At 44.2% G+C, this 13,862-nt stretch overlaps 1 protein-coding gene across 14 annotated transcripts in view; it reads right to left on the reverse strand.

The window, feature by feature from the left end:
- LOC110501892 (FERM domain-containing protein 4A) overlaps positions 1–13,862 on the reverse strand; it is a 191,986-nt gene that overhangs the window by 33,725 nt on the left and 144,399 nt on the right. For all 14 annotated transcript variants that reach the window (XM_036955502.1, XM_036955504.1, XM_036955499.1 and 11 more), the window contains 3 exons: positions 10,193–10,287; positions 7,735–7,827; positions 1,504–1,588 (listed from right to left, as the gene is read on the reverse strand). In XM_036955502.1, coding sequence (XP_036811397.1) covers positions 1,504–1,588; positions 7,735–7,827; positions 10,193–10,287 — 273 coding nt within the window. The remainder of the gene's footprint in view (positions 1–1,503; positions 1,589–7,734; positions 7,828–10,192; positions 10,288–13,862) is intronic.

Raw genomic sequence — 13,862 nt, forward strand, 5'->3', positions numbered from 1 at the left:
TATAGGATAAAAACGTTTCTATCACAATGTCCCCAGTACTCTTTTCTCCATTGCTGTTTTCAGTGTTCCATCTAAACTTCCCTAACTCCCTTCCTCCCCCTCCCTGATTTCTTGTCCTTTCTTCATTGGGGGTTGTATGCTCTGCTTCAGCTCAGACATTACAGTGATTTCTTGTCCTTTCTTCATTGGGGGTTGTATGCTCTGCTTCAGCTCAGACATTACAGTGTGATGGGACTTATGGGGGCAGAATATAATGAGGAAATGCATTGGTGACTTACAGAACAATTTTCTTAACGGTCTTTCTTTGTCTTTAATTCTCTCTCTGTTTTTCTCTTTGTCTCTCCATCCTGTTTAGTTAGATGAGCAATGCTGGGACAGGCCTTACTAACACACACACACATTGAGGGAAGGAAGTGTGTGTGTGTGTGTGTGTGTGTGTGTGTGTGTGTGTGTGTGTGTGTGTTTGTGCGTGTGGATGACTAGTGACTGAAGGGGTCAGGTATGTAAGGAATGTCCTCTATATGATCCCTGGCAGTTAATTGGTTAAGAGATCAGACAGCAGAGTGAAACACAACACTGAATACATTACCACCCAGCATGGGCTCTCACCATGGGGCTGTGGCCTAGCAGTGTGTGTGTATGTGTGTGTGGTCCAGTGTAGAACACACACTCCATACATGAAGACAGGAGATGACTGTATTAAAAATGACTCTATATCCACAACACAAATATAATGTCTTAAATGTATCCATGATTCATCAAATCAAATCAAATGCTATTGGTCACAGAAATCAAATGCTATTAGCAGATGTCATTGCAGGTGTAGCGAAATTCTTGTATCATGATTAACATTGACATAGTCTGTGTTATGTTTATTTTTGTGTCCTTGTATCCATGTGTGCCTCGAGTAAAAATAGAGCTATTTTGGTCTATTGGAGTGTAAATGTAGACTTCACAGACAACCCTCACTTCACTTGAGTCTGTTGGACAGGGAGAGTTCTCCAGCCTCCCTTTATAAACACCTAGTATTAGGTGTGAAGTATTGGTTATGTGTTAGCATACGCTAAGCTGTCAGTGCTGGGTATGTATTAGGAAAAGCTACGTGTGATGCTGGAGTGTTATCAGAAGCTTCGCTATCAGTGGATGCATTTTGTTAGCAGAGGCTGGGTAACACTTTCGGAGCTGGAGATAGCATAAGCTTAGCTAATGCTAAATCTGTTTCTAACAGGATGAATGGAACAGAGAGGAGACAGAGAGTGGTTTTACTGTCACACTGACCACCCAACAGCCCACATATACCCCCTGCTGGTAGAAATATGACATGACTGGAAAATAAAATCCTATATATATATATGTATATATATATATATATATATATATATATATATATATATATATATATATATATATATATATATATATATATATATATATATATATGTATATATTGGCATGCTATATCTAAGCATATCCAAGCATGAACCACAGGCCTGATGAACTTACCTTGTATATGCAGGACTTAGCATTGAGGAAGAAGAGTTCGATAGTAGCATTGTCCTTCAGGTAGGAAATACTCTCTATGTAAAACCTGTAACACATAGACAACAGAACACATGACTTTAGTTGAACATGCAGGAAATACTCTCTAAAACCTGTGATGAACAGAAACATAAAACACAGTACAACAGACAATGACAGAATGAGTTTAGATTTGATGTGTCTTGGAAACAGACAAAAAAGAAAAGAAGCTCATTCAATCTAGTTCCAGGGTACTATGTGTGTCAGAACTGCAGTGAACAGAGTGTCCACTAGGAGTCATCAGACATGAGGCTAACACACAGTTAATAAAACCTTCTCTGTCTGATACCTGGCAACCATCCAACACATACGCACACACACACACACACAAACGCTGATGCACAAACACAGACACATCATCTACACCAACACACCACACACCGCAAATGTGCACACGATGCATTTCACACAATGGCTGGCTGGCTGGCTGGCTGGCTGCATCATCAGCAGAATGCAGGCAGAGAAACACAGGAACCATCAATAGAGAGATGGGAGCTACTATAACAGTAGAATCTAGTCTATATATAGAGAGATGGGAACACTGTAACAGTATAATGTAGTCTATAAATAGAGAGATGGGAACACTGTAACAGTATAATGTAGTCAATATATAGAGAGAAGGGAACACTGTAACAGTATAATGTAGTCTATATATAGATAGATGGGAGCACTAACAGTATAAAGTAGTCTATATATAGAGAGATGGGAGCTACTGTAACAGTAGAATCTAGTCTATATATAGCGAGATGGGAACACTGTAACAGTATAATGTAGTCTATATATAGAGAGATGGGAGCTACTGTAACAGTAGAATCTAGTCTATATATAGAGAGATGGGAACACTAACAGTATAATGTAGTCTATATATAGAGAGATGGGAGCACTAACAGTATAATGTAGTCTATATATAGAGAGATGAGAGCTAATGTAACAGTATAATGTAGTCTATATATAGAGAGATGGGAGCACTAACAGTATAATGTAGACTATATATAGATAAATGGGAACAGTATAATGTAGTCTATATATAGAGAGATGGGAACACTGTAACAGTATAATGTAGTCTATATATAGAGAGATGGGAGCACTGACAGTATAATGTAGTCTATATATAGAGAGATGGGAGCACTAACAGTATAATGTAGTCTATATATAGAGAGATGGGAACACTGTAACAGTATAATGTAGTCTATATATAGAGAGATGGGAGCACTAACAGTATAATGTAGTCTATATATAGAGAAATGGGAACAGTATAATGTAGTCTATATATAGAGAGATGGGAGCACTAACAGTATAATGAGGTCTATATATAGAGAGATGGGAGTTACTGTAACAGTATAATGAGGTCTATATATAGAGAGATGGGAGCTACTGTAACAGTATAATGTAGTCTATATATAGAGAGATGGGAGCACTAACAGTATAATGTGGTCTATATATAGAGAGATGGGAGCTACTGTAACAGTATAATGTAGTCTATATATAGAGAGATGGGAGCTACTGTAACAGTATAATGTAGTCTATATATAGAGAGATGGGAACACTGTAACAGTATAATGTAGTCTATATATAGAGAGATGGGAGCACTAACAGTATAATGTAGTCTATATATAGAGAGATGGGAGCACTAACAGTATAATGTAGTCTATATATATAGAGATGGGAGCACTGTAACAGTATAATGTAGTCTATATATAGAGAGATGGGAGCACTAACAGTATAATGTAGTCTATATATAGAGAGATGGGAACACTTACAGTATAATGTAGACTATATATAGAGAGATGGGAGCTACTGTAACAGTATAATGTAGTCTATATATAGAGAGATGGGAGCTACTGTAACAGCATAATGTAGACTATATATAGAGAGATGGGAACACTGTAACAGTATAATGTAGTCTATATATAGAGAGATGGGAGCACTAACAGTATAATGTAGTCTATATATAGAGAGATGGGAACACTGTAACAGTATAATGTAGTATATATATATAGAGAGATGGGAGTACTAACAGTATAATGTAGTCTATATTTAGAGAGATGGGAACACTGTAACAGTATAATGTAGTCTATATATAGAGAGATGGGAGCACTAACAGTATAATGTAGTCTATATATAGAGAGATAGGAGCTACTGTAACAGTATAATGTAGTCTATATATAGAGAGATGGGAACACTAACAGTATAATGTAGTCTATATATAGAGAAATGGGAACAGTATAATGTAGTCTATATATAGAGAGATGGGAACACTGTAACAGTATAATGTAGTCTATATATAGAGAGATGGGAGCACTAACAGTATAATGTAGTCTATATATAGAGAGATGGGAGCACTTACAGTATAATGTAGACTATATATAGAGAGATGGGAGCTACTGTAACAGTATAATGTAGTCTATATATAGAGAGATGGGAGCTACTGTAACAGCATAATGTAGACTATATATAGAGAGATGGGAACACTGTAACAGTATAATGTAGTCTATATATAGAGAGATGGGAGCACTAACAGTATAATGTAGTCTATATATAGAGAGATGGGAACACTGTAACAGTATAATGTAGTATATATATATAGAGAGATGGGAGTACTAACAGTATAATGTAGTCTATATTTAGAGAGATGGGAACACTGTAACAGTATAATGTAGTCTATATATAGAGAGATGGGAGCACTAACAGTATAATGTAGTCTATATATAGAGAGATGGGAGCACTAACAGTATAATGTAGTCTATATATAGAGAGATGGGAACACTGTAACAGTATAATGTAGTCTATATATAGAGAGATGGGAGCACTAACAGTATAATGTAGTCTATATATAGAGAAATGGGAACAGTATAATGTAGTCTATATATAGAGAGATGGGAGCACTAACAGTATAATGAGGTCTATATATAGAGAGATGGGAGTTACTGTAACAGTATAATGAGGTCTATATATAGAGAGATGGGAGCTACTGTAACAGTATAATGTAGTCTATATATAGAGAGATGGGAGCACTAACAGTATAATGTGGTCTATATATAGAGAGATGGGAGCTACTGTAACAGTATAATGTAGTCTATATATAGAGAGATGGGAGCTACTGTAACAGTATAATGTAGTCTATATATAGAGAGATGGGAACACTGTAACAGTATAATGTAGTCTATATATAGAGAGATGGGAGCACTAACAGTATAATGTAGTCTATATATAGAGAGATGGGAGCACTAACAGTATAATGTAGTCTATATATATAGAGATGGGAGCACTGTAACAGTATAATGTAGTCTATATATAGAGAGATGGGAGCACTAACAGTATAATGTAGTCTATATATAGAGAGATGGGAACACTGTAACAGTATAATGTAGTCTATATATAGAGAGATAGGAGCTACTGTAACAGTATAATGTAGTCTATATAGAGAGAGATGGGAACACTAACAGTATAATGTAGTCTATATATAGAGAAATGGGAACAGTATAATGTAGTCTATATATAGAGAGATGGGAACACTGTAACAGTATAATGTAGTCTATATATAGAGAGATGGGAGCACTAACAGTATAATGTAGTCTATATATAGAGAGATGGGAGCACTTACAGTATAATGTAGACTATATATAGAGAGATGGGAGCTACTGTAACAGTATAATGTAGTCTATATATAGAGAGATGGGAGCTACTGTAACAGCATAATGTAGACTATATATAGAGAGATGGGAACACTGTAACAGTATAATGTAGTCTATATATAGAGAGATGGGAGCACTAACAGTATAATGTAGTCTATATATAGAGAGATGGGAACACTGTAACAGTATAATGTAGTATATATATATAGAGAGATGGGAGTACTAACAGTATAATGTAGTCTATATTTAGAGAGATGGGAACACTGTAACAGTATAATGTAGTCTATATATAGAGAGATGGGAGCACTAACAGTATAAAGTAGTCTATATATAGAGATATGGGAGCTACTGTAACAGTATAATGTAGTCTATATATAGAGAGATGGGAGCACTAACAGTATAACGTAGTCTATATATAGAGAGATGGGAGCTACTGTAACAGTATAATGTAGTCTATATATAGAGAGATGGGAGCACTAACAGTATAATGTAGTCTATATATGGAGAGATGGTAACACTGTAACAGTATAATGTAGTCTATATATAGAGAGATGGGAACACTAACAGTATAATGTAGTCTATATATAGAGAGATGGGAGCTACTGTAACAGTATAATGTAGTCTATATATGGAGAGATGGGAGTACTAACAGTATAATGTAGTCTATATATAGAGAGATGGGAACACTGTAACAGTATAATGTAGTCTATATATAGAGAGATGGGAGCTACTGTAACAGTATAATGTAGTCTATATATAGAGAGATGGGAACACTGTAACAGTATAATGTAGTCTATATATAGAGAGATGGGAACACTGTAACAGTATAATGTAGTCTATATATAGAGAGATGGGAGCACTAACAGTATAAAGTAGTCTATATATAGAGAGATGGGAGCTACTGTAACAGTATAATGTAGTCTATATATAGAGAGATGGGAGCACTAACAGTATAATGTAGTCTATATATAGAGAGATGGGAGCTACTGTAACAGTATAATGTAGTCTATATATAGAGAGATGGGAACACTGTAACAGTATAATGTAGTCTATATATAGAGAGATGGGAGCACTAACAGTATAATGTAGTCTATATATAGAGAGATGGAAGCTACTGTAATAGTATAATGTAGTCTATATATAGAGAGATGGGTCGTTGTTACAGCTACTGTTTCCAAAACATGCACACACATGCTATGAAACCAATGCACAAGCACCGTGCACACAAGCATGCAAGCATGAAAGCACACACACAAACACACACTCACACTCTCTCACACACACACACACACACTCACACTGGGATGCTCTGGCAGGGAAGTGTGATAATGGATTCAGCTCTGACATTTAGACTGATTGCAGTTTCATCAGTCTGTCTCTGTGTTTAACTGTGTATCAGGATGTGTGTGTGAGTGTGTGGTGTGTATAAATGCATTGTATTAATAAGCATTTCAATGCGTGTGTGTATTTGTGTGTGGGAATGTGGAGTGACTGGATATGTTATTAGTGGCTGGCTACAACAGAAGTAATCACAATAGTCATTCTATTGTATGCGCACTGATGGCTTACCCTGAACACAAGGCCATGTATTTGATAGTGATCTGTTACGTGAACAATACACCCAATGCAACAATACAATATCCATACACATCAAAACTATTATGGTAGGTTGAAATGACGTCATTACCGCACACCATTTTGGAGACACTTATCGTTAATGCCAATCAGTACAAACAACCATTCATCCGTTGTGTCTCAAATGCAGGTTGCTATGTACATTGCTAAGGAATGACAAGTCCCTAGAGCCTATATGTCATCATAGGGATCTTTAAAGTACTGACCAACACTATTCAGCACGGTGTGTGTGTGTGTGTAGCGTTTCCACAGGTGCACAGAAAGGTCAGACACATTATCTTCAGATCCTGTACCTTTTCTTCCAACTACAATGACTTTATGTAGACACAAACATGCACACACACACACACACACACACACACACACACACACACACACACACACACACACACACACACACACACACACACACACACACACACACACACACACACACACACACACACACACAGACACACACAGACACACACAGACACACACAGACACACACAGACACTCACTCAGGATGTAAGAGAGCAGCCATTGTCAGAGCAGTACAAAGGGACTGGCAGGAGAAAGGAGTGGGTTTAGAACCCTGCTACTACAGGTCAGATCACAGCTGCAGCTCCACTTTACAGGGGGACATCCTCTTATATATCTGACACACACAGACACACACAGACACACTGAACATCATGCATGATAAATAGCTAGACAACTATTACTGAAATATGACTGGTGTTCTCTTACAGTATAATAAAGTTATTATCTGCCTTCTTCACAGAGTTACGGTAGTGTGCAGACATCTGTCTGACTAGGGGGCATGCCTGTGTTTCCTGCTGGAGGCTGTATGTATGTACTGTATGTACTGTATGTACATGTGTGTTTTTCTATGATGTGACCATACCTGACACAGAAGTACAGTACGATGGGTCCAGACTTCTTGGGGAACTCGTGTTCTAGAACCCTTCGGTCCAACTGCAGCCAGCTGAAATGACCCCTGGAGACACAACAACCAATCAAATGTCAGCATACTGCACACCCAACCAATGAGGAGACAAACTCAGTACACTACAGACCTGACTGATTCAATAATGAATAGTACAGCCTAGCTCCCTGCGCTTCACACTCTACCCCTCCTCTACCCATCCTCTCTCTTTCTTTCTCTCTGACAGGGATGACAACTGCAGAGGCAGCTTGTCACCCTGGTAACCCTGCATGGAGTTATGGGCAACATGCAGCTCTTTCAGCTCTCAGACACAGAAACAACCAATCTACATCATAGAACTGAGGGACTGGCAGAGAAACAGAGAGACAGAACTGGGGTGTGTCTTTGTCACAGGAGGCTGGTAGCACCTTAATTGGGGAGGACGAGCTTGTGGTATTGGCTGGAGCGGAAACATTGGAATGGTATAATATACATCAAGAGGTATAAAATACCACAGACTGTCAGCCTCTACGTAAATCAATAACCAACAGTATTCTAGGGAATAGCAGGCTGGGACAAGAGTGTATGACTGGAAATAAAAGTTATATATTTAAGAAATAAGGAAAGGGAAAGAGGGATACCTGGTCAGAATGCATTCAACTGAAATGCAATAAGGCCCGAGGGGGTGTGGTTTATACCACGGGTAAGGGCTGTTCTTACGCACGACACATTGCGGATTGCCTGGACACAGCCCTTAGCCGTGGTATATTGGCCATAAACCACAAACCCCTGAGGTGCCTTATTGCTATTATAAACTGGTTACCAACGTAATTAGAGCAGTAAAAATAAAGGTTATGTCATAACCGTGGTATACGGTCTGTTATACCAAGGCTTTCAGCCAATCAGCATTCAGGGCTCAAACCACCCAGTTTATAATAATACTTTCATCTGTCATCCTCTGGGCTCACATCCTCACTCCCAAAATAACATAAAATGTCATCCTTACATTTTAAACATACATTTCTCAGTATATAATAAACAGGGTACGGTGTAGTTACATCCCATTCGAGGTGTGTAAGTGCTGGGCTGGAACAAAACCCTGCACATCACATATATCCCCAGGACCAGGACTACATCCATGGTGATGGTAGTGTATCTCCAGGACTACAACCATGGTGATGGTAGTGTATCTCCAGGACTACATCCATGGTGATGGTAGTGTATCTCCAGGACTACAACCATGGTGATGGTAGTGTATCTCCAGGACTACATCCATGTTGATGGTAGCGTATCCCCAGGACCAGGACTACAACAATGGTGATGGTAGTGTATCTCCAGGACTACATCCATGGTGATGGTAGTGTATCCCCAGGACTACATCCATGGTGATGGTAGTGTATCCCCAGGACCAGGACTACAACCATGGTGATGGTAGTGTATCCCCAGGACCAGGACTACAACCATGGTGATGGTAGTGTATCCCCAGGACCAAGACTACAACCATGGTGATGGTAGTGTATCTCCAGGACTACAACCATGGTGATGGTAGTGTATCTCCAGGACTACATCCATTGTGATGGTAGTGTATCCCCAGGACCAGGACTACATCCATGGTGATGGTAGTGTATCTCCAGGACCAGGACTACATCCATGGTGATGGTAGTGTATCTCCAGGACTACAACCATGGTGATGGTAGTGTATCTCCAGGACTACATCCATGGTGATGGTAGTGTATCTCCAGGACCAGGACTACAACCATGGTGATGGTAGTGTATCCCCAGGACCAGGACTACAACCATGGTGATGGTAGTGTATCCCCAGGACCAGGACTACAACCATGGTGATGGTAGTGTATCTCCAGGACCAGGACTACATCCATGGTGATGGTAGTGTATCTCCAGGACTACAACCATGGTGATGGTAGTGTATCTCCAGGACTACATCCATGGTGATGGTAGTGTATCCCCAGGACTACATCCATGGTGATGGTAGTGTATCCCCAGGACCAGGACTACATCCATGGTGATGGTAGTGTATCCCCAGGACTACATCCATGGTGATGGTAGTGTATCCCCAGGACTACATCCATGGTGATGGTAGTGTATCCCCAGGACTACATCCATGGTGATGGTAGTGTATCCCCAGGACCAGGACTACATCCATGGTGATGGTAGTGTATCCCCAGGACTACATCCATGGTGATGGTAGTGTATCCCCAGGACTACATCCATGGTGATGGTAGTGTATCCCCAGGACTACATCCACGGTGATGGTAGTGTATCCCCAGGACTACATCCATGGTGATGGTAGTGTATCCCCAGGACCAGGACTACATCCATAGTGATGGTAGTGTATCCCCAGGACTACATCCATGGTGATGGTAGTGTATCCCCAGGACTACATCCATGGTGATTGTAGTGAACCAGAGGGACTTACGTTTCATCGGTGTAGGAGATGCCAAAGTATTCCTTCTCCTTCAGGTTGAAGTGGGAGGCCACCAGATCCAAAAGGTCCTTGGCCATCAGTTTGGGCTGCAGGGAAACACACACACACACACGTAGGGTTAATATGGTGTGTGTGTGTGTGTATGGAGTCAGAGTGTGTGTGTGTGATTCTGTTTGTGTATGTAAAGGTTATGTGTTAATCTGAGTGGGACTGTGAATTCTAATAGCTATTGGTCGTCTGAGAGTGACTGATGGAGGTGGGGGGGTCGTCTGAGAGTGAATGATGGAGGTGGGGGGGGTCGTCTGAGAGTGACTGATGGAGGTGAGGGGGGTCGTCTGAGAGTGACACATGGAGGTGGGGGGGGTCATCTGAGAGTGACTGATGGAAGTGGGGGGGGGGGGGTCATCTGAGAGTGACAGATGGAGGTGGGGCGGTCGTCTGAGAGTGACAGATGGGGGTGAGGGTTATCTGAGAGTGACAGATGGAGGTGGGGGGGTCGTCTGAGAGTGACAGATGTAGGTGAGGGAGGGAGTCATCTGAGAGTGACAGATGGAGGTGAGGGGGGGGGAGTCATCTGAGAGTGACAGACGGAGGTGAGGGGGGGAGTCGTCTGAGAGTGACAGATGGAGGTGGGGGGGGAGTCATCTGACAGTGACAGATGGAGGTGACGGGGAGTAATCTGAGAGTGACAGATGGAGGTGAGGGGGGGAGTCATCTGAGAGTGACAGATGTAGGTGAGGGAGGGAGTCGTCTGAGAGTGACAGATGGAGGTGAGGGGGGGAGTCATCTGAGAGTGACAGACGGAGGTGAGGGGGGGAGTCGTCTGAGAGTGACAGATGGAGGTGAGGGGGGAGTCATCTGAGATTGACAGATGGAGTTGAGGGGGGAGTCATCTGACAGTGACAGATGTAGGTGAGTGGGGGGAGTCATCTGACAGTGACAGATGGAGGTGAGGGGGAGTCATCTGACAGTGACAGATGGAGGTGACAGGGAGTCATCTGAGAGTGACAGATGGAGGTGAGGGGATCGTCTGAGAGTGACTGATGGAGGTGAGGGGGGAGTCATCTGAGAGTGACAGATGGAGGTGGGGGGGTCGTCTGAGAGTGACTGATGGAAGTGAGGGGGGAGTCATCTGACAGTGACAGATGTGGGGGGGGTCGTCTGAGAGTGACTGATGGAAGTGAGGGGGGAGTCATCTGACAGTGACTGATGGAGGTGAAGGGGGGGAGTCATCTGAGAGTGACTGATGGAGGTGAGGGGGAGTCGTCTGAGAGTGACACATGGAGGTGAGGGGGGGAGTCATCTGACAGTGACAGATGGAGGTGAGGGGGGGAGTCATCTGAGAGTGACAGATGGAGGTGAGGGGGGGAGTCATCTGACATTGACAGATGGAGGTGACGGGGAGTCGTCTGAGAGTGACAGATGGAGGTGAGGGGGGGAGTCATCTGACAGTGACAGATGGAGGTGACGGGGAGTCATCTGAGAGTGACAGATGGAGGTGAGGGGGGGAGTCATCTGACATTGACAGATGGAGGTGACGGGGAGTCATCTGAGAGTGACAGATGGAGGTGAGGGGGGAGTCATCTGACAGTGACAGATGTAGGTGAGGGGGGAGTCATCTGACAGTGACAGATGGAGGTGAGGGGGGAGTCATCTGACAGTGACAGATGGAGGTGAGGGGGGGAGTTATTTGACTATGACAGATGGAGGATGAGGGGGCGAGTTGTCTGAGAGTGACAGATGGAGGTGAGGGGGGGAGTTGTCTGAGAGTGACAGATGGAGGTGAAGGGGGGAGTTGTCTGACAGTGACAGATGGAGGTGAGGGCGGGAGTTGTCTGAGAGTGACAGATGGAGGTGAGGGGGGTCATCTGAGTGACAGATGGAGGTGGGGGGGTCATCTGAGAGTGACTGATGGAGGTGAGGGGGGTCGTCTGAGAGTGACACATGGAGGTGGGGGGGTCATCTGAGAGTGACTGATGGAGGTGGGGGGGTTGTCTGAGAGTGACAGATGGAGGTGGGGGGTCGTCTGAGAGTGACTGATGGAAGTGGGAGGGGGTCATCTGAGAGTGACAGATGGAGGTGGGGTGGTCGTCTGAGAGTGACAGATGGAGGTGGGGGGGTTGTCTGAGAGTGACAGATGGGGGTGAGGGTTATCTGAGAGTGACAGATGGAGGTGGGGGGGTCGTCTGAGAGTGACAGATGAGGGTGACGGGGGGAGTCATCTGAGAGTGACAGATGTAGGTGAGGGGGGGAGTCATCTGACAGAGACAGATGGAGGTGACGGGGAGTCATCTGAGAGTGACAGATGGAGGTGAGGGGGGGGAGTCATCTGAGAGTGACAGATGGAGGTGACGGGGGGGAGTCGTCTGAGAGTGACACATGGAGGTGGGGGGGTCATCTGAGAGTGACTGATGGAGGTGGGAGGGGTCGTCTGAGAGTGACAGATGGAGGTGGGGGGGTCATCTGAGAGTGACTGATGGAAGTGGGAGGGGCCATCTGACAGTGACAGATGGAGGTGACGGGGAGTCGTCTGAGAGTGACACATGGAGGTGAGGGGGGAGTCATCTGAGAGTGACTGATGGAGGTGGGGGGGTCGTCTGAGAGTGACAGATGGAGGTGGGGGGGTCGTCTGAGAGTGACTGATGGAAGTGGGAGGGGGTCATCTGAGAGTGACAGATGGAGGTGGGGCGGTCGTCTGAGAGTGACTAATGGAGGTGGGGGGGTTGTCTGAGAGTGACAGATGGGGGTGAGGGTTATCTGAGAGTGACAGATGGAGGTGGGGGGGGAGTCATCTGACAGTGACAGATGGAGGTGACGGGGAGTCATCTGAGAGAGACAGATGGAGGTGAGGGGGGGGAGTCATCTGAGAGTGACAGATGGAGGTGACGGGGGGGAGTCGTCTGAGAGTGACACATGGAGGTGGGGGGGTCATCTGAAAGTGACTGATGGAGGTGGGGGGGGGTCGTCTGAGAGTGACAGATGGAGGTGAGGGGGGGAGTCATCTGACAGAGACAGATGGAGGTGACGGGGAGTCATCTGAGAGTGACAGATGGAGGTGAGGGGGGGAGTCATCTGACAGTGACAGATGGAGGTGACGGGGAGTCATCTGAGAGAGACAGATGGAGGTGAGGGGGGGAGTCATCTGACAGTGACAGATGGAGGTGAGGGGGGGAGTCATCTGAGAGTGACAGATGGAGGTGGGGGGGTCATCTGAGAGTGACTGATGGAGGTGGGGGGGGTCGTCTGAGAGTGACAGATGGAGGTGGGGGGGTCGTCTGAGAGTGACTGATGGAAGTGGGAGGGGCCATCTGAGAGTGACAGATGGAGGTGGGGCGGTCGTCTGAGAGTGACTAATGGAGGTGGGGGTGTTGTCTGAGAGTGACAGATGGGGTGAGGGTTATCTGAGAGTGACAGATGGAGGTGGGGGGGTCGTCTGAGAGTGACAGATGGAGGTGAGGGGGGGAGTCATCTGAGAGTGACAGACGGAGGTGAGGGGGGGAGTCGTCTGAGAGTGACAGATGGAGGTGAGGGGGGGAGTCATCTGACAGTGACAGATGGAGGTGACGGGGAGTCATCTGAGAGTGACAGATGGAGGTGAGGGGGGGAGTCATCTGACAGTGACAGATGGAGGTGACGGGGAGTCATCTGAGAGTGACAGATG

This window comes from Oncorhynchus mykiss, chromosome 2, assembly GCF_013265735.2.
Source record: "Oncorhynchus mykiss isolate Arlee chromosome 2, USDA_OmykA_1.1, whole genome shotgun sequence".
In the NCBI taxonomy this organism is placed as follows: domain Eukaryota; kingdom Metazoa; phylum Chordata; class Actinopteri; order Salmoniformes; family Salmonidae; genus Oncorhynchus; species Oncorhynchus mykiss.